At 44.4% G+C, this 18,964-nt stretch overlaps 1 protein-coding gene across 2 annotated transcripts in view; it reads left to right on the top strand.

Moving 5' to 3' along the window:
• The window catches only part of PLA2G7 (phospholipase A2 group VII), a 31,445-nt gene that overhangs the window by 8,955 nt on the left and 3,526 nt on the right, over positions 1 to 18,964 (top strand). Inside the window, exons 2-11 of one of the 2 annotated variants that reach the window (XM_032463203.1) lie at positions 2,609 to 2,751; positions 7,872 to 7,993; positions 8,506 to 8,650; positions 10,212 to 10,305; positions 12,448 to 12,516; positions 13,070 to 13,196; positions 14,023 to 14,136; positions 15,250 to 15,341; positions 16,546 to 16,716; positions 18,680 to 18,828. In XM_032463203.1, coding sequence (XP_032319094.1) covers positions 2,643 to 2,751; positions 7,872 to 7,993; positions 8,506 to 8,650; positions 10,212 to 10,305; positions 12,448 to 12,516; positions 13,070 to 13,196; positions 14,023 to 14,136; positions 15,250 to 15,341; positions 16,546 to 16,716; positions 18,680 to 18,828 — 1,192 coding nt within the window. In that variant the 5' untranslated portion in view covers positions 2,609 to 2,642. The remainder of the gene's footprint in view (positions 1 to 2,608; positions 2,752 to 7,871; positions 7,994 to 8,505; positions 8,651 to 10,211; positions 10,306 to 12,447; positions 12,517 to 13,069; positions 13,197 to 14,022; positions 14,137 to 15,249; positions 15,342 to 16,545; positions 16,717 to 18,679; positions 18,829 to 18,964) is intronic. The other variant, XM_032463204.1, reaches the window with a different exon arrangement.

The following is an 18,964-nucleotide window of genomic DNA, read 5'->3' as shown; positions in this document are numbered from 1 at the left end:
CGGGAAATACATAGCCCTGCCTGCGGGACACAGGTCCACACTCGGGTGTATTGCGTGCAAGCGTCTCTCACTCATTCTTGTCTGAAGCTTGGCCACCAGAGCCAGAGGGTGCGGGGGTAGCCACAGTGGATCACTGCCTGATGGGATCTGATTTGGGGGACATTAAAAGTCCCTCTTTTTCTCCAAAACATCTCTCCCCACTAGCATATGATTCTTTCCTTTAGGGTAACTTTTGGGGAACTTTGAGAAGGTGTCTGCAGGAGAAAGGGCTGTAATTTGGAAGTTGATGAGGGAAAACTCCTGAACACCCCAGGACCTCTTAGCAGCTTGTTAGGTTAGGAGCTGTCACCTGGAGAAGCCAAGGTCAAGAGCTGAGGGTGTGGGACATTTGGTAATTATGGAGAGGCAGGCCAGGATGGTGAACCACAGGGGATGATGCCCCAGCATTACCAGATCACTAATCACCTGAAAAGGGAAGGAAGGGCAGTGAACACAAAGTTCCCTAAGAAATGTGGGAGAAATGCTAATTATAGTGCTCAGGGAAATGAGAGCCCTAATGAAACCCATAGATTGGATCAGCGGAACCACCTGGGGACAAAGGAGATGGGGAACACGAGTGACATCAACCTGCAAAGGAAAAGACTTCCTGTTGTCTCAGGGTCTTGCTGGACTCCTTGGCTTTATTTAGTTAACAATTATTGAGCAACTACTTCCCTGCTGCCAATGCAGGAGGCTAGGAATGCAAAATGCGTATGTTAATGTTTGCGTTTAGCTACGGGCAGATCCACTGTTTTCCTCCATCAGGAGACACCACACGTGGCTTCTAAGTTTGCTCTATGGGGGAAAAGGAAGGGTTGGAGATTTAAGTGTCCTAGACCAGCTTCCATTCAAATGCCCATTTATCGGAAATCAGTCCCATGGCCCCCTCCTGCCAAGAGGGAGGCCAGGGAATTCCGGGAAGGACATAGATATTCAGAAGCATGAAGTTCCGTGCCATGAGCCTACATCTTCCTGCAGAATAACTATGCCAACTAGTTAGCACCCCACGAGAATCAGTGGGACCAAAACCCACATGGATCGTTAAATGTGGCTCAGATCGTGTTAGTAACCAGTGTGTGAGAAACTACTGGAATTCGGAATTTATTCACTCAGCAGGTGTCTATCAGTGCCTGCTGTGTATCAAGCACCTGTTCTAGGTCCTGGAAATACAGCAGGGGAGAAAAAAAAAATAGTCCACATTTGTTACACTCACAGAACTGACTTTCTGGTGGAGGAAGATAAAAAAAAATTAACAAATAATTAGCAAGTAATCCAGAGCATATTCTTTGGCCATAAATATTGTAGAGAAAAATAAAACACATGGGAGAAATAGGGCATGTGTTTGTGTGGAGAGAGGGTAGGGCTGTAATTTTAAATTGATCAGGGAAAGCCTCAATTAGGTGAGGGTAACATAGAAGTGAAAACCTAGGGGTGAGGGAGCCAGTCATCTGGGTATCTTGGCAAAGAGTCTTCCTGGAAGAGGGACGCAGGTGCAGATCCCAAGGTGGGGCAGGGCGTGCCTGGTATGTTTGGTGAGTGGCAGGGAAGACGTGAGTGTGTGGTGAGGGCACAAGACGGGCAGGGATGGCATGAGGCGTCTGCTGAGTGCAGACGGTGTAGAGCCCTCTGTGTTACCGTAAGGTCTGTGGCTTCTGCTCTATGTCATATGAAGCCACCTGGGGGATCCCAGCAGGGGAGTGCCAGGGTCACTCTGGCTGTTGTGTTGGGATTAGACCATAGAGGCGAGGGGAGAAGCAGGGAGACCAGTTAGAGGTTATTCTGATTCAAGAGAGAGAGAAATGATGATGGCTTGGACCATTTCCATCACCCCCAAAAGCTGAGGGGGTATTTTAAAGGGGAAAAAGTGATGCACAAATATAAGATAGTTTTTGTCGATAAGTTGCTACCGTAGGGCCTCATTGTAATGTCATTTATTATTACCACGAGTCTGGTTTTATTCAGACATTTTAGTCAGACATTTATTCCACACCAACTGCGCACCAAGCTCCCTATAGGGCCCTGGGGACAGCAAGTAAGATCTGACTTCTACCTTTGGGAAGCTCTCAGTGTGGCAGGATTATAGATCACGGAAAATATAACATCACCAGCACCAAAAACAATGCCAGCTGCGGCAACATGATTATTTTATAAATATGTTGGGAACATTAGCCAAAATGTATTGAGTGTTTACTTTGTGTTAGACATGTGCCTGTGGGTGCTATTATGACTATGATATGCAATTGTTGTAATTATTCTATTTTGATGGTCTCCCTTATAACCAAACTAGACTGCTACAAAGTTTGTGTAACCTCATATAACAGCTTAAAAATGTTATTTCTGTGCTCTGCAGCCCAGCGTTACCAAGGACTCTGACACCCTAGTGCTGGTCAAAAACCCATTCCAGAAAATGCATGCGCCACTTTTTCCAAAATCTCTTCTCCCCTTAATAACATACAAAATCATGTTACTAGTACCTTCATCTCCCTGGTTTGCCAGCCTACAAAAGTCTTCCTTATTGCATGTCTTTTTTTTTTTTTTTTTTTTTTCCTTTTAATAACCTGCCTTGAAGAAAGTTAAGCTGAAACGTCTGCTCGGCTTCCAAGATGCTGCCGCCCAAATCACATGCGCTTCTCTGCCTCTGCAGCTGCCTAGCACTGGTTCATCCTTTTGACTGGCAAGACCTAAATCCCATTGCCCAGATTAAATTATCAGGTAAGAGGCAGATTTGTTCCAGGGCTTGAGCTACTGTTGCCAGCCTCCTGGTGGTCCCAGGGAAGTTGCGTGTGTGGGCTTCTAAGAATATGGCAGTGGAGAGCCTCCCTCTCCTGGAGGAGGGGAGGGCCTCACTCTCTCCTCTTCCTACGAAAACTAGAGCAGCGCCTTCTTCTCCAACATCAGGACTGCAGGACGGCCCAGGAGGAGGCATTTTCAGACAAGCTGGAAACTCAGGTCCCAGTCACTGAGGAGAAGGTCCTCATCGCCCCTTCTCTGCCTCACAGCCCTAACCCCCTCCCACCCAGCACAGTAACACACCTCCCTTGGAGTTCCCCCAGAGGCAGCCCTGAAACCCACCCCCACAAAGGTGAGGAAGAGGCAGGTGTCTCCATCAGCAGGTGTCGTCCTGTTTGGTTGTGGGAAAGGATGACAACTGAGAGTCTGGGATCTAGAGAGAGTCAACCTGTCTGTCTACTGACAGGGAGCAGCAGGGACCAGTAGGCACTGGGAGCTCCAGATGAGAATAGATGTGAATCACTTGCTTTTATTTACCTTGCAGTGGGAGGCAAGGAAAGGAGGATGGCTTAGACAGGCCCAGGAGTGTTGGCCAGAGTAGGACAGCCATCTCCAGGGGGGGACATCTGCCATCACCTAGAAGGACCTCAATTGCAAAATGATTACGTCTGGGGCTTCATGACTTCCTGCTAATGCCAGAGGGTTGTGATGCATGAACGCCTCTGTCTGGTCCCCCCAGGGGAGCAGGGCAGGGTGGCCTCTGAAAGGTGCCCTGTTGTCTGTACCCACAGACTCACACACCTGGGTAGATAAGGCTGCTCTGAACCTCGTTGTTCAGGCTGGATGGGTGACTCCTTACTGTGACATTTCCAAAAGACATTTCATAACTCAGTGCCTTATAAATTTTGCCCGCTTCATAGTTGAGAAAATGAATGCATCAGTGTCAGGGGGAAATAAATGAAGAGGAACTTTATCTTGTATCCGCATCTGCCTAGCAGGTGGCATCGTATCTCACAGGTCCATTCATGTAGCAACTCTTACCAGGAAGCTGAGGCATGAGTAACACACTGGTGACTAAGACAAAGGGCTTATATTCAAGGAGCTGGCAGCCTGGTTAAATTCATTTTCCTATTACCTTTTCCATCAATTGGGAACAGGTAGCATCTTACATGATGAGCAAATTCTCACCAAGGAGACATTTATATCACTTTCTATTGGTACAGGGTGGGAATTTCAAAACATGTTCTATGTCCCCTAGTGTCTGAAAATCATTGGAAAGCTATTGTGGGACAGACAGAAACTGCAGGACACTGCGTTATTCATCTCTTGATACCCAAAAATAAATGCATAAATATTTTTTAAATTAGAAATAGTTTTTCAATAAAAGATGAAAATAATAGATGATTATTTGTATTATTCTTACTAAATGGAGCCATAGAAAATACTGTTATGCAGGTAAAATGCTTATAAGCAAGGCTAGAGATATCCCGTTTGCCAATGGAGGACGTAAGGCCATATAAAAAATGTAATTTTCCTGGCATGTGTACAGTCCATCTCTAATCCCAGGAAGGGTTATCAGGACTATTTGACAAATGAATGTCACCAAAAATCTATAATAAGATTAATAGCATACCTTAGGTTCTAACGCTCCTATTAAAATAACGCTGAATTAAAGTAGGAAGTGACATAAATTTATAAGTTCTGAACCACAAAACTAAGTCCTCTAGAGAGTGGCCGTTCCACCTGGCATGTCTCCTCCCTGCCTCTTCCTTTGTGGTGAGTCCTGACAGATGGTTTGAGGATAGGAAATCCAGAACCATAACCAGATTAGCTGCAGGCTGGTGAACCTTTTCTGCAGCTGCCCTGGCAGTAACCAGCCACAGGGACCTGGAGACCTATAACCCCAGCCTGGGTCAGCGCCAAGTTTCCCGAGACCGTCTCAGGGGTCAGGCGTCTTGGGATGGGCAGACCTGCGGCCTCCCCTTGACCCGGGCTCCCGATTGCTGGCGGATGCTTTTTGGTGGAGCAAGCCTCAGAGGACCAGGGCGCACCTTGGGTGATGAGACAAGGTTCCCAGGGCCCAGAGGGAACTGAGATCTCACAAGGGGAGCCTTGTGCACCTTGGAACCTTCCCAAGGCTCTAGAACTGAACTCCCAGCTCCAGAGGTGGCGCCTCCGAGGCAGCTGCGAGTTCTCCGGGGCCCCTCAGCAAGTCTGCGAGCCAGGCCACTGGCTGCCCGTGGGCGGGGCCGCCGCGGGGCATGGGCTGCTCGCCCCGGAAGGCCTACCCTGCCACCCTCTGGGCTCGACGTCTGCCCGTTACCTCACGAAGGACCGCTCAGTAGACAGTCTTAAATGGGGGAGAAAAAGCCTTTCGTAATTCTAAATAGACCCTAATATGTTAGCCTTACAGGTAAAGCTTTCTGAAGAAATGTTTATGAAGAAATGCCTTGGGTTTTGAATCTACCCAGAGGAAAATGGCATGGCCTCGTTTAGATCTGCTACAACCATTTTAGGGCTTGAGTTTGGGTAGCCAGAGTCAACTAACTCTAGGGAAGGGGCGAACACTACCAGCGGTCTGCCTGTTCCGTGTTCCTGTGTGGGCTATTTGGCTTATATTATCACTTTATCCTTACAAGTATCCTGGGGGCTGGCCAAGTGCTTTACCCCCACTTCACCAATGAAGATCAGAGAGGGGAGTACATTGCTTAGGCCAGAGCGTCGTAGCTTGTCAGATGGACAGCTGGAATCCAAAATGGGATCACCTGGCTCCAATACCAGGGTCCATTCATCTCAGCCACTGTCTTCCTCGGAACTAGCCCCTACCACTTGGCCAGGAATTGCTGACCATGTGTCAGACCAGGTGGGCTGGTACCTTAGCCCAGTACTTCTTACACTTGGATAGGCATGGCTTTTCTGATTCAGTGGAATCCAGGTGAGGCCTAAGAGCCTCATTTCCAAACTCCCAGGTGATGCCAGTGATGCTGGTCCATGGACCAACTTTGAGTAGCAAGGCCTTATGTATGGAAATGCTCATCCCTGGCAGGGGCTTCACACAAGTCATCCACGTGGAGGATGTAATGGGCGTCTTCTCATGACTCAAAACCTTTCTGAGTGATGCCCTATGGTATTGATGTGGGTACCACACCTAACATCGTTCTCAGGGTCTACGTGGCAGAGGCAGAGTGCGGTGGGAAGCACGGGGGACTCTGTCTGGCAAAGTCATCACCTCTCACAGTCCAGTGGAGGGAAAAGAGCAGGCGGGCTGAATCGGGAAGAGCCAAAGTCTAGATACGCTGACACATGGTCTCACCATCCTGAGATCATCCTGGACTTGACTGGGGGTTAGGAAGGAGGAGAACAGGTGAAACTTCGGGTGTGTTGAAGGGTTTTGGCACCAGAGAGAGAAAACCTCTCAAGAGTGGGCAGGTGAAAAAATATATGCCACCAAGCATTTGGCAGAAACAAAAGAGACCCAGCGACAGCGAACAACTAGGTTCAGCTCTTTTCACAAATATTTACTTGGGCACCGATTATGTGCCAGATGTGAAGATCTGAGGATACAGAGATGTGGATACAGCTCTTATGAAACAGCCTTGTGTGAGGGACAGAGTGTGTAAACACAATTTTAATATGATAAGAATGATAAAAATATATATAGGGAATTGATTTTTTGTTTGTTTTAGAGTTCAGGCTTTTTTTAAAAAATTGAAGTATAGTTGATTTACAATGTTGTTTTAGTTTCGGGTGTACAGCAAAGTGATTCAGTTATATGCACATACATATGTTTTTCAGATTCTTTTCCATTATAAGTTAGTACCAGATACTGATTATGCTTCCTCCAGGGAATGGATTTAATACTGAGGATGAAATGATTAAGTCTGGGGGATCAGGGAAGGCTTCTGAGAAGACCTGACATCCAATCAAGATGTTAAAGGCTGAACAGGAGTTTGCCCCGGGGATTTTAAACACGGGGAATAGCATTTACTAAGGTGCAGAGGCATCGGAAAAGCCCAGTGTGTCACTGGGGAGCGCTGAACACATGGAAGGGAGATAAAGAGGAAGAGTAGGAGGCGGTGGACCTCCCGGTCATGGAGGGTCTCTTACAGTGCCCGGAAACTTGGGATTCAACTTGTGCACCTGGGAACCTCCAGGAGTTTCAACCCCAGAACACTGGAAAGATAAGCCACACCATGCTGGAAGACGTGTGTAGATTTACCTACAGCCTCCAAAACCCCCTTCCAGAAAGATTCCAATATATTCCCTTGTCAAGAAAAAAACACCGGGTGAGAGGAAGGCACAGAGGATTTTAAGAATTGCCTGCTGAGATTTGTCCTTTAAATCACTGCAGGAGCTGTGTGAAGGATGCATTTGAAGGATGCATTCAAGGTGAAGAGGACACCCAGGAGAGATGGCAATTGTCTGGTTAGGAGACAGTGAAGGTGTAAATGAGACAGTTGAGCTAGAGGGTTAGGAACATATTGGAGAGAGAATTCTAAGCTAAAAACAAACATTGGAAACTGAAACTTGGATGGTGGGGGTTGGGGAGAAAGAGTTAGGAGAGTAGCATGATTTGCAGGTTTCTATCTTGGGCAACCCAAGTTAGGGAGTTCTGGGGCTGCGGGCTGTGTGGTTGGGGAATGAAGGAGGGGAGTTAGGAGACGGTCCTTTAGTTTCATTTTGGACCATAGGCTTTGCCGTTCTTTATGGGAAGGATGTCAGATGGAGATATCCAAGGGGAAGCGGCGAGCCCAAATCTGAAATGTAAGGTCAAGTTCACATTTAGGCAAAACAGATTTGGGAGGTGGTTTTTCATATGCTCTGGATCAGAGTAGAAGCTAAGGGCAAGGCTGTAAGCATTAGGAGGTGATGATCCTTAGCATCTTGGGTGAAGTTCTACGTCTACGTCCATCTTTCCCCCACACGGCCCTTTGCACGCAGCAGGCCCTCAATAATTGTGTGTGTGTTTTACTCTGTTAGTGAAGAAATGAAGGAGGCCAGAGACATGATGGGCAGATACTTGATTCCCTTGGAGTTTCTTTGCATAATAAGATCTGGAGTGTAATGGATGACAAGTGAGGGACTATTGACCTGTTTTCCAGCCTGGGTCAATAAAATACAAGGTCTGATGGCTACTGCAAGCTTTGGTCGAACGAAAATCCCCAGAGGAAATGGATCTTATGCCGTTGGTTGTACAGACTTGATGTTTGATTACACGGATAAGGTAATGCTTTGATTTGTACCACTTTTCCTTATATTCTAATATTGACTGTGGCTGTGACCCACTAGAAGGTTTTGAAACTTGACCTTGCCCTCCCCTGAGAGGAACTCATTTTGCCTTTTGGGAACCTTTAAAAAAATTTTTTTGTGGGGTAACTAGGTTATTTATTTTTTAATGTAGGTACTGGGGATTGAACCCAGGACTTTGTGCATGCTGGGCACGTGCTCTACCACTGAGCTATACCCTCCCCGCTGGGAGCCTTTTGCTAGTTAAATCATTCCTGGTTCGTTGCTGTCATCAGATTAACTTCTCTATAAACTCTCTTTTCCCCCCCACCCCCTCTCTAACAACAGAAACCAGGCTGCTCATACTCATTCACTCAGAAAGCATATTGTTCTTTTTCTCTTCATTTTGACTATATTTGGGTCCCTACTAATTAGATATGCAAAATTGCTGTTGGAATAGGTTTGAGAAGCCACTTGACTAAAAGTAACCTTAATTTCTTTCCTCTACAGGGCACCTTCTTGCGTTTGTATTATCCATCCCAAGATGACAATCGCTCTGACACCCTTTGGATCCCAAACAAAGAATATTTTTGGGGTCTCAGTAAATTTCTTGGAACACACTGGATGATGGGCAAAATTTTGAGCTTTTTCTTTGGTAAGATTTCTGTTGCTCTAGAATCTAAGAAAAATACTGGGAAACAGCGAGCGTGGCAGGCAGTTAAAGACCCAAGGAGATGGTCTCCAGTCTAAACATCTCCTAAGATGACACACTTGCTTCTTAAAAGGCCAGGTAACTATCTGAGAATCGAGGGTTCTCGTTTTGTCCGTCCTGAATGTGATGGGATAGGTGGAGGGAGTGGAAGCATCAGACTTTCAGACCGGCTCTAACATCTCTCTGTGGCTGGTCTCACTTTTCCTTCTCACATACTCGGGGAGGGTGGCAGTGATACGGTGAACTAGCAGCTGGGCTGGCGTGACCACCACCTGTGTACATGCTCTGTGCTAAGGTGCTTTCTACAGTCAGGAAAAAGGGAAGGAAAGCTGAAGCCATCATAACTGTCCAGATCCAAAACAAAGGAGTAAAAGCTATTTCTTACTCATTATAAACAGGGAACTTAGTCTCCTTCCCATCGCCCACCCCAAGGGGACCAGCCTTTCTCCCTAGGACCATCTGATGAGCTTTCATCCCTTCATTTGTCTACATTTCACTGATGCTCATTTGTTCTTCCTTATCTGTTTGACCAGACACTACTGTGGGGCTGGTGTTAACTATGTCTTCGAATTCCCCCTCAAAAATGCCTGTAACTTTTGGCATTCATTTTAAACATCTCCTTGGAGTTTTCTTAAGAACCACTTTATGATAGAAATGATGAAAACCCTGTAACTACACACCGTTATGGTGCTGAATAATACCTAAGTCACTTCCCCAGCCTGTCATCACATTCATTTCCGATGAGCACACCTCCATTTGCTGATGAGAAAGCAAAACACAAATGATGGATGGTAATGATGACAATAACAAGTGGGAAGTGAAGGAAAAGACAGTATCTTCCATTCTTGAGCCCTTTACTAGGTGACTGGATAGGTACCCTTTACACATATTCATACTTAAATATATTTCTCACAAAACCCCTATGAGGTCAATATCATTTCCTTCATTTTACAGAAGAGGAGTCTGAAGGTCAGAGAGTTCTCTGAACTTGCCCAAGGTCAGGAGCAAGTGAGTGTTAGAGCTGCGTCCAAAGCTACATCTGAGTGTGAAGTGAAAGGTCTTTCCACCTTTCTCTTGACCACGGTCAGGTTAGAATGAGAGGAGTCTCTGATTCAGAGGTTCTGGGTCTCAGTGAAATTAATGTTCCTGAGGTTTACTGGTAGTTTGGTTCAGAACATTTCCTTTGAAGTTTTGCCAAAACCTGGTATCGGTGATAAGGACCAGACTTCCTGAATACACCTCTAAGTAGGAAAATGTCCCACCTCAAGTTCAGACCTGGTGGTGAGAACTGATAATGGATGACCCTATGGTCTTAGGAAAAACACATGGTTCAGGCCCTTGGTTGGTGGATCTCTAGCAGAAGACTTTGTAATGAGTTTACTCTTATTGCACAAACACATAAATTTCATGGGTCAGGATTTTACACTGAGGAGATGCACATTAAATTAACCAGCAACATTCAAGTCAGAGAAAGCACTCATTATAATCTCCCACTGCTGTCTAGGTTCAATGACAACTCCTGCAGCCTGGAATTCCCCTCTGAGGACTGGTGAAAAATACCCACTAATCATTTTTTCACATGGTCTTGGAGCCTTCAGGTAAAGTTTCACAGGTTAAACAATTTTAGCCTCTAGGGATCAAGGACTGAATATATGTTTTTGCCCCCAAAAAGGGATAGCAGATTTTGGAGTGTCAGGCTGGCCCCTGTCCTGGAGGAGTTGGGGTTCCTCAAGAATTAGCTGCGATCTGTTACTGATTATCAAGCTATTATCTATTGATCATTCCTAGCCCTGTCTTTTCCTGCTTCCGGCTCTTGGAGGCCGGCTTTACCACAGAGGAGAGAGCATGTTGCATTTTTGGCTGTGTATGTACACTCTCAAAATAGTCCACTGTGTTAGTTCAGGTCCTCCGAGAAATAGACATCATGATTGGATTAGCTGTGAAAGCCGTTGATTGAGAGAAAGGCCTGTGAAGGGTGGAAGGGAAGGAACAGAGAAGATGGGAAAAGACTTCAGACCGTGATGCGGCTGGACACCTGGGAAGGAGAAGGGAAACAGAGAAGGGCTAGATGTGAAGAGCCTCAGACGGCAGCACGTTCTAAGCAGGACTAGGCCAGGCTGACGGAGGGAGTGCTCGCCCCAGAGCTGCCCGTCAGAGGAGTCCTGCATCTCACAGGAAAGGGTCTGTGTTAAACCCACACCGTGTCCAGTCACTGGGACCAGCACACCTGGAAGCATAGCTTTCACTCGAACATGGTGGTGGACCCGCAGGGGCAGGAGCTGGCTGGGGTCTTCGTCAGCTCTGGTCTCTGTGCTGTGATGTCTGAGGGGCCCGCTCTTGTGGCCATCACACCCTGTCCACTCTCTCCCTGCAGCTTCTCAACTGCCCCCACCCCACCGTCTTCCACCTCAGAGGATCGTAAGACGTTCAGAACAGAAACGGTGGCTTTTAGCTGGAAGGAAGTCGGGGAGCATCTGCAAAAAGAAATCATCTCCAGGTCTTCAGCTGTGGTCCAGCTGGTTACCTGATTTTTACCAGACCAGCGCTTGGCATCTTAGGGGCCGAGGGCCAAAGCCAGCCTGCTGCCTGTTTCTGTAAACAAGGTTTTATTGGAACAGAGAGCCACACTCACTCATTTTCCACATTGTCTCTGCTACTTTTGTGCTGAGCTGAGTAGTTGTGACAAATAACGTATGGACGGCGGAGCTAGAAGTAATTACTCTCTGGCCTTTTATAGGAATGCTCTGCTGATCCCGGTACCAGACTCCTTTCCTTTCCTGAGCTGGTCCTGCATCATCTGGGGTAGACGACATAGTTGCCACCTGCCTCCTTTTATTCTCTGTGGACGTCTCCTATTGAACACATGATGGGAGAAGAGATTGAGCAGAATGGAGACGTGGAGGGGTTATAAAAGTAGTTGCTTATTAGCACATAACTCTTACCTGTCTCACCCTGTCCCGTCACTTACATAACGGCTAACATGTGTTTAGTATTTACCTTATTTTAGAAATGGGTATAAGCACCGAAAATGTGTCAACTTACTTCGTCCTTACAGTAATCACCCCAGGGACCATTCTATTACAGCGTCACTCTTCTGCAGATAAAGAACCGAGGCGGAGGAAAGCTAAGTGGCTTATCCAAGGCAGACAGCTGATACATTGGGCGCCCAGGATCCAAACACCTGCAGTGGTCAGAGTGCAGGTCCTGTTCTCTTAAGCATCACACAGAACTGCCTTCCTGTGCAGTCTACCTTATCTTATCCAAACCTCGCAACTATTCTAAAAGAAAGGCTTTATGATCCCCATTTTACAGGTGACAGAAATCGAGTAATGTAATCACCTCAAGTCACCTTGCTGGCAAGCGGCAGAGCCAAGATTAAAACCCAGAACTCTCAAAGGCAATATTTATAACCACTGCACTGGAGTTTCTCAACCTTGGTACCACTGACATCTTGGACTGGATAACTTCACGTTGTGGGAGGTGGTCCTGTGCACTGTAGGGTGTTTAGCAGCATCCCCCTACCCACCAGATGCCAGTAGCACCCTCCCCCACTCATGATCATGAAAATACCTCCAGACGTGGTCAAATCCCCACCAAGGGGTAATGTCAGCCCTCTTTGGGAACCACAGCTCTCTGCTTTACCCCAGGGCACCACCTCAGGGGTGTAACAGCCTCCATCCTCCCAGGTCTATTAGTGGACCCAACTGACAGATGATTGCTTTCCTCTTTTTGTTTTGAAGGACAATTTATTCTGCTGTTGGCATTGACCTGGCATCTTACGGGTTTATAGTCGCTGCTGTAGAACACAGGTATGTCTTCTGCTATGTGGCTGAGTCCTGCTTTTCATAGAAGTTTGTGGAAAATGTTGGTAGGATTGTCAACGATGGTTACATGATAAAAAAAAAAAGGAGACTGAGTTTGGTTGTTAAGTATTTAAAAAAACAGCTAACGTTCCTGGAGTGTTTACTGAGTGCCGTCTGTGTTCATACACCATCTCTTCTCATCTTCATCACAATCCTTGAAGATGGTCACCATTATCATTGTTTCAAGGAGGCAGAAAATAAGGCTAAGGAAGGGCAAGTAACTTGCACGAAGCCACACAGAGAGTAAATGGCAGTGCTGGGATTTGATTCCAGGAGTGGGTTTTCAACACCACGGCCTCCCAGAATTGTGAGGATGGAGTGGATTGTTACAGGCGACAGTGTCTTTTCTTAGAACTCCCTTGGGCCTCTTTGATTAAAAAAAATGTGGAGTGGAAGAACAAAGGGAAGTCAGAAAGATTCAAGGATGATGGGGACAAGGAACACGGGTGAGATGGAGAGAAAGAGCAGGTATAAGTGATGGATTCTGTTTGCATCGTAGAGACGAATCTGCATCTGCGACTTACTACTTCAGGGACCAAACTGCTGCAGAAACAGGGAACAAGACTTGGCTCTATATCAGAACCCTGAAACGAGGGGACGAGGAGTTTCCTCTACGAAATGAGCAGGTGGGTTGCAGCAAGAGGAGAGGTGGCGCCATGCCACCTGCCTGCACCACGAGGCCATTTGTTAATTCCATGTTACATATGGTGGACTGTGCCCCTAGGCCCCCTTACTTCCCGTGCCCAGGAGGTCTGTCAAGATTCTCAGAATAATAAAATCCCCTTAATGAAATATCTAGATCATAGTAAAAACAAAGACCAACATCAAAATCCTAGAAGATGACAGTGAATATTCAGAATTCTTTTGCATTAGAACTAAAGGCTTCTTTTCAAAGAGGTGGTATGGAATAGTATTAAGAATCCAGGCCTTAGAATCCAGCTCTACATTTGAATTCTGGTGCCAACACTTTGCGGTGGGATAATCTTGGACAAATTACTTCTTCTTTTTGTTTTGCTTCCATGTTTCATTTGTTACAAAATAATAATAACAGTATCTTTCTCCCAGGGCTTTGAGGAAGATTAAATGAAATAAAGCACATTGTTTTCCACCTCTGTACTGAGTTACATAGTGGGTGCTTTTGACATAGGTTATTGCATTTAATGATACCCACATTTCACTGAGGTAGGCATTATTATACAATGAATGGAAGCTCAGAGAGCTTAAGTAAATCATCAGAGGTCACACAGTGGGTAGGCAACAGAGCCAGGATTTGGACTAAGCTCTAACTACTTGCAAAGCTGGTGCCCAGGTCATGATGCTAGGTTGGGTTCTAATCACTGATCGCAAAGTCCTTTCCCAAACATTTTCCCCATCTGCGACCTCTTAACACAAACTCAAGTAAGGGTTACAACTTTTTACTGTGTCATTTCCTTCTTCGAATCATCACATTAGGTGCGGCAAAGAGCAAAGGAGTGTTCTCAAGCTCTCGATTGGATTCTGGACCTTGATCAGGGAAAGCCAGCGAAGAATGTGTTAGATTTAGAGTTTGGTGTGGAACAGCTGAAGGTGAGTTTTTAAAAAAGCCATTTTCCCCCGGCCTGTACTTCTTAATTGTTCTTTATTGTCTGTTTCACTGCTATAATACAAGGTACAACATTCTAAAGGGCTGCAAAAAATTTAAAAAAAATTTTTTAAAGTACCAGAAAGTGTTTGAGCAGTGAGGCATGCATTAGGTTGAACTACATAAGAAATTGCCGACAGCCAGCTTTGACCTACAAAAATGGCCTTTTCCATATGGTTCAACTTAATATCGCTGGTGGAAGTCTTGTACTTTCTTGGGTGGCTCCTGCATGTTATTGGGCTTGATCTTGAAACGTCGGTCCAAAGTTTTGGACAGAATGTTGGGAGGAGGGTGGAAGGATATCAAAACCGACAGCATGAAAAAGACTCAAAAGTGTGTGTAGGAGGCTGGGGTACAGGGGAGAGGAAGAACTAAGGTGATGGTCTGTTCTCCAGACTCACTGAAGCCCTTGTGCCCCTCAACTAGCCACTCTCCTGTGTCCATGCCTTTGTACGTGTGGTCCGCTTGACCTGACACCCTGTTCCCATGACTCAGTCCTGCTTAATCTGGCATCACCTCCTCCATGAAGCTTTTTGGGGCCCGCTGCCCATCCTAGACTGGGCTCTCTGTCATGTGTGCTTCTTGGCACCACTGCCTCCATCTGCATCATGTGTCTGAACGTCCTTCTTCCCTAATAGACTGTGAGCTCATGGAAAATGAACTACAGAGCCTGGCACAGAGCAGGTGCTCAATAAATAAATCAGGGGATGAACAAATTAATACATGTGGAGTAGGGAAGAGGGAGAAATCAGCAGGATGTCGATGCTTCAAGTGTGGGTGATGAGGAAGACCACCAAGTTCTCTTCTGAACTGTTATGAACATCTGTGTGTGTGTGTGTACATATATGTTTGTATATATCTGTATGTGTGTATATGTACATATATGTGTGTATATTTAAATGTGTGTATGTGTACATGTGAGTGTATACATTTCTAAAGAAAATCAAAGTACTTAACCATGCCTGTGAAATAATAATTTTATGATTCATAAAATCATTGCCAATTCTTTGAACAACCTGTAAGATAGTGATGAATTTACATCGTGTTTTTTCACATAGGACACTATCGATAAGGATAAAATAGCAGTTATGGGACATTCTTTTGGTGGAGCCACGGTTGTTCAGACTCTGAGTGAAGACCAGAGATTCAGGTAAGAGAATGAGGCTGAGCGAGAGGACTCTGAGTTATCGGAAGTGGCGGCGGTGGTGGGGGGGTGATCACACACGTGAGAGAGAATTTATCACATTCTTAGTGAGGGAGAGGTCTTTTGGAGTTTACACGTCTGTTCTTTTGCCTCCATAAAGTCCTCTATATGAATTTTCCTAAACAGAAACCATCTGCTCTTGCTACTGAGAACTCTTCCCATCCCTATCTATTTCTTCTCATTTTTTAACCTGCCTACGGGCTTAACATTTTCATTTGGAAGTTTATGTCTACATATATATTTTATCTGTGATATGATTGTAAAATAAGATTGTCGTCTTACACTATTTCTCAACTTCCCAGATAGCCAGGGAATTGTTAAGTAATTTTTTTTTTTCATTTTTAAGATGGAGCCTGGGCTAAAATTACATAGTTATTTGGGTGGAAGTCAGGACCCCAGTCTTCTAAGTTGAAGAAATATTTTCTTTCTTGAACCACTTCCTCCCAGACTGATGAGGTCATGTCGAGCCAACCACGTAGAATGTGTGGGATCATTCGTGAAACTTCATCTCACGTTTCTTAAAATCTGTTTCAGCATAAGGGGTTTTCTTCTTTCATTCTTTTAGCACATAGAATGGAGTATCTGAAAGGCCAAGAAATATAGGATAAATTGCTTTTAAAAAGAAAGTTGGTTACATTGTCAAAGGATCTGCTCCATATGCTTTTCTACAACCCCCAGACACTCTTCCAGGTGAAACACCTCTAAACATAAAGGAATGGGTCCAATTATTACTCTGAAAAAGGTGTAATGAACACACGACAGTGGCCAGAAGGACTAGAAACACAGGGGCAATAGTGCATATACTTTATTTTTTCCAAAGCCCCACAATTTTGAAGAATTACTTATTTAAATATTTACCTTGAAAGATAAAAAATGAATAATAAAAATTTATAAATATTATGTTTTTCCAAAAGTTGCAATTCTTAAATGCCTCCTAAAGAAAATGATTATATAATTCCAAGCTTGCTACCTTATAGAGCTAATCACATCCCCTTCCCACACTGAAGTATGATACCTCTGCAGTGCCGTGAGATAACCCATAATGAACTGGTGTGGTGTGTGTCTATGAATCGCAGCATTATTAGAAATTCCTGTATGCGGGCCAGAGTGTAACCAGCCTTCTTTGATCATTGTCGACCAACATCTGCAGGTGCGGTATTGCCCTGGATGCCTGGATGCTTCCAGTGGGTGATGAAGTTTGTTCCAGGATTCCTCAGCCTCTCTTTTTTATCAACTCAGAACGGTTCCAATACCCTTCTAATATCAAAAAAATGAAAAAATGCTACTTGCCTGATAGAGAAAGAAAAATGATTACAATCAGGTAAGCATTATTAGTAAGTGACATTGCATCATCTGAAACAGAAACTTGGTTAAACGATCAACAGATATCATTTGGTAAATTACAGAATTCTTAAATTTGTTATTTAGGCTTTGAATAAGGGAGAGTATTAGATAATCTCAGTTTCCAAGTGCATTTGCAATTTTTAAAAATACTGAAGTATAGTCGATTTACAATGTGTTAATTTCTGGTGTACAGCATAGTGATTCATTTGTATATATGTATTTCTTTTCTTTTTTTTTATTATAGGCCATTACAAGGTATTGAATATAGTTCCCTGTGCTATAAAGTAGGACCTTGCTGTTTATCTATTTTATACATAGCAGTTAGTATCTACAAATCCTGAACTCCCAATTTATCCCTCCCCACCCCTTTGCCCCCTGATAACCGTAAGTTTGTTTTCTGTGTCTGTGAGTCTGTCTCTGTTTTGTAAATAAGTTTATTTTTGTCCTTTTTTTTTTAAGATTCCACAAGGAAGTGGAATCATATGATATTTTTCTTTCTCTTTCTTAGACTGACTGAATGATGGAATACTTCCCTCTACCCTAGCCCTAAAAACATGTAGGCTCGCTTTTATATTTAGATAAAAGTAGGGTGTATACTGATGCAAATTTTAATTACCAACAATACAGCACATTTATTAACACTACTCAAAAAGTTTTCATTTTAAAAAGAGTAACTTTTTAAAGTAGATGGACCTGGCGATCACCATGCGAAGCTCTCTCATGACCCTGCTTCTGGTTATCTTCTTTATGCTTGTGACTCTCGAGTTTGGATGGGAATGTGGGGAAGAGTGAACGGGAGTCGGGGGCTCTTTTTTGAGTAGAGAGAGCTAAAAGAATGGTGCTTTGCTTATAAGCAGCAGTGAAGTGAAAAGGAAGACATGTACTGGGTGGGGCTGGAGAGCTGTGTTTTCACCTTGGATTTCTGGGCAGAGATGTCTGGCCACAAACTGGAGAAGTATAGAATTTGTGTATTACCGATGAAACCTTTGGAGGAAATGAGATCGCAGAGTGAGAAGAGAATTAGTCTGAGAATAGAAATCTCGAGGATGTGAAGAGCAGAGTAGTTGGGGAAGGAAGGGGAGGTGGGATGGCAAGGAAACAGAAGAAAAAATGCGAGAGAACCAAGTGTCAAATGTCCCAGGGGTCGTAGAAAATGAACACTAAATAAATGGCCATTCTATTTGATGCTAGTCTGTTGGTGAATTTAAAGTTCAGCAACAAGGGATATTTATAAGGTGCTTAATGGTTTATTTTATTTTTTAAAAACAATCTAATGCATTTGACGTTATACCAAGAATGATATATTCTGTAGAAAAGCAACTGGAATCGCTGTATACAAGACATGAACTACAGGTTGGCATGCCACAGGTGAACAATATGGGTTTAATAATAACAGTAATCATAACCATTCATATTTATTGCGTGTTTCCTATGAGTCAGACCTTAGGCTACAATTTTGTAAGCTGGTGCTTACAGTTTAAATAATACAAGGCAAAGTTTTGTTTGTCTGTTTTTTAATGTATTTAATCCAAGGCTGAAATGCAAAGTGTTTTGGCCAACAGCACATAGATGTAAGTTAAGTGTGATGGAAAGGAAGCAGGATTCTGGCTGAGTTTACAGCCCCTTCAACACAAAACACATTCCATCTTCTCAAATTGGAAGTAATCTAGTCCTCTAAAAAGCTGGCATCGTCTCTTCTAAAACTAAGACGCCGAGTAAGACAGGAATCTTTGCGTTATTTATTTAGAGGGGAAGATGAATATATACTGTAGGACCCCTCAATGAGCAGCCTGTGACCCGCAAGTACATCTCAGGAGAACAGTTCTATAAGCTTTGTTTCCTTGGTTTTCGGGAAATAGGCCAACCAGGCCAGCATCTGCACCCTAACTACAAAAATAACTCCGTCAAAGTGATTTGCAAATGTCTCCTTTCTCTTTCAGGGGTTCAGTCCATCAGAATTTTGCTGACTTCACTTTTGCCACGGGCAAAATCATTGGATGCATGTTCACACTGAAAGGAGACGTAGATTCAAACGTAGCTATTGGTCTTAGCAACAAAGCTTCGTTAGCATTCTTGCAAAAGCACTTAGGTAAGAAACTCATATTCTTTAGGTAAGAACTAGTAGTCATAAACCAGATGATGCTGAGGACAAAACTGTCTGTCTTAACTCAGCGTTAGTCCCATTTTAACTGTTTCCAATTGGTTTACAACTGAACGTAGCAGTA

This window comes from Camelus ferus, chromosome 20 (genome assembly GCF_009834535.1).
Source record: "Camelus ferus isolate YT-003-E chromosome 20, BCGSAC_Cfer_1.0, whole genome shotgun sequence".
Lineage (NCBI taxonomy): Eukaryota > Metazoa > Chordata > Mammalia > Artiodactyla > Camelidae > Camelus > Camelus ferus.
The sequence above is the reverse complement of the archived record's forward strand: the minus strand, read 5'-3'. Positions and strand labels throughout refer to the sequence as shown.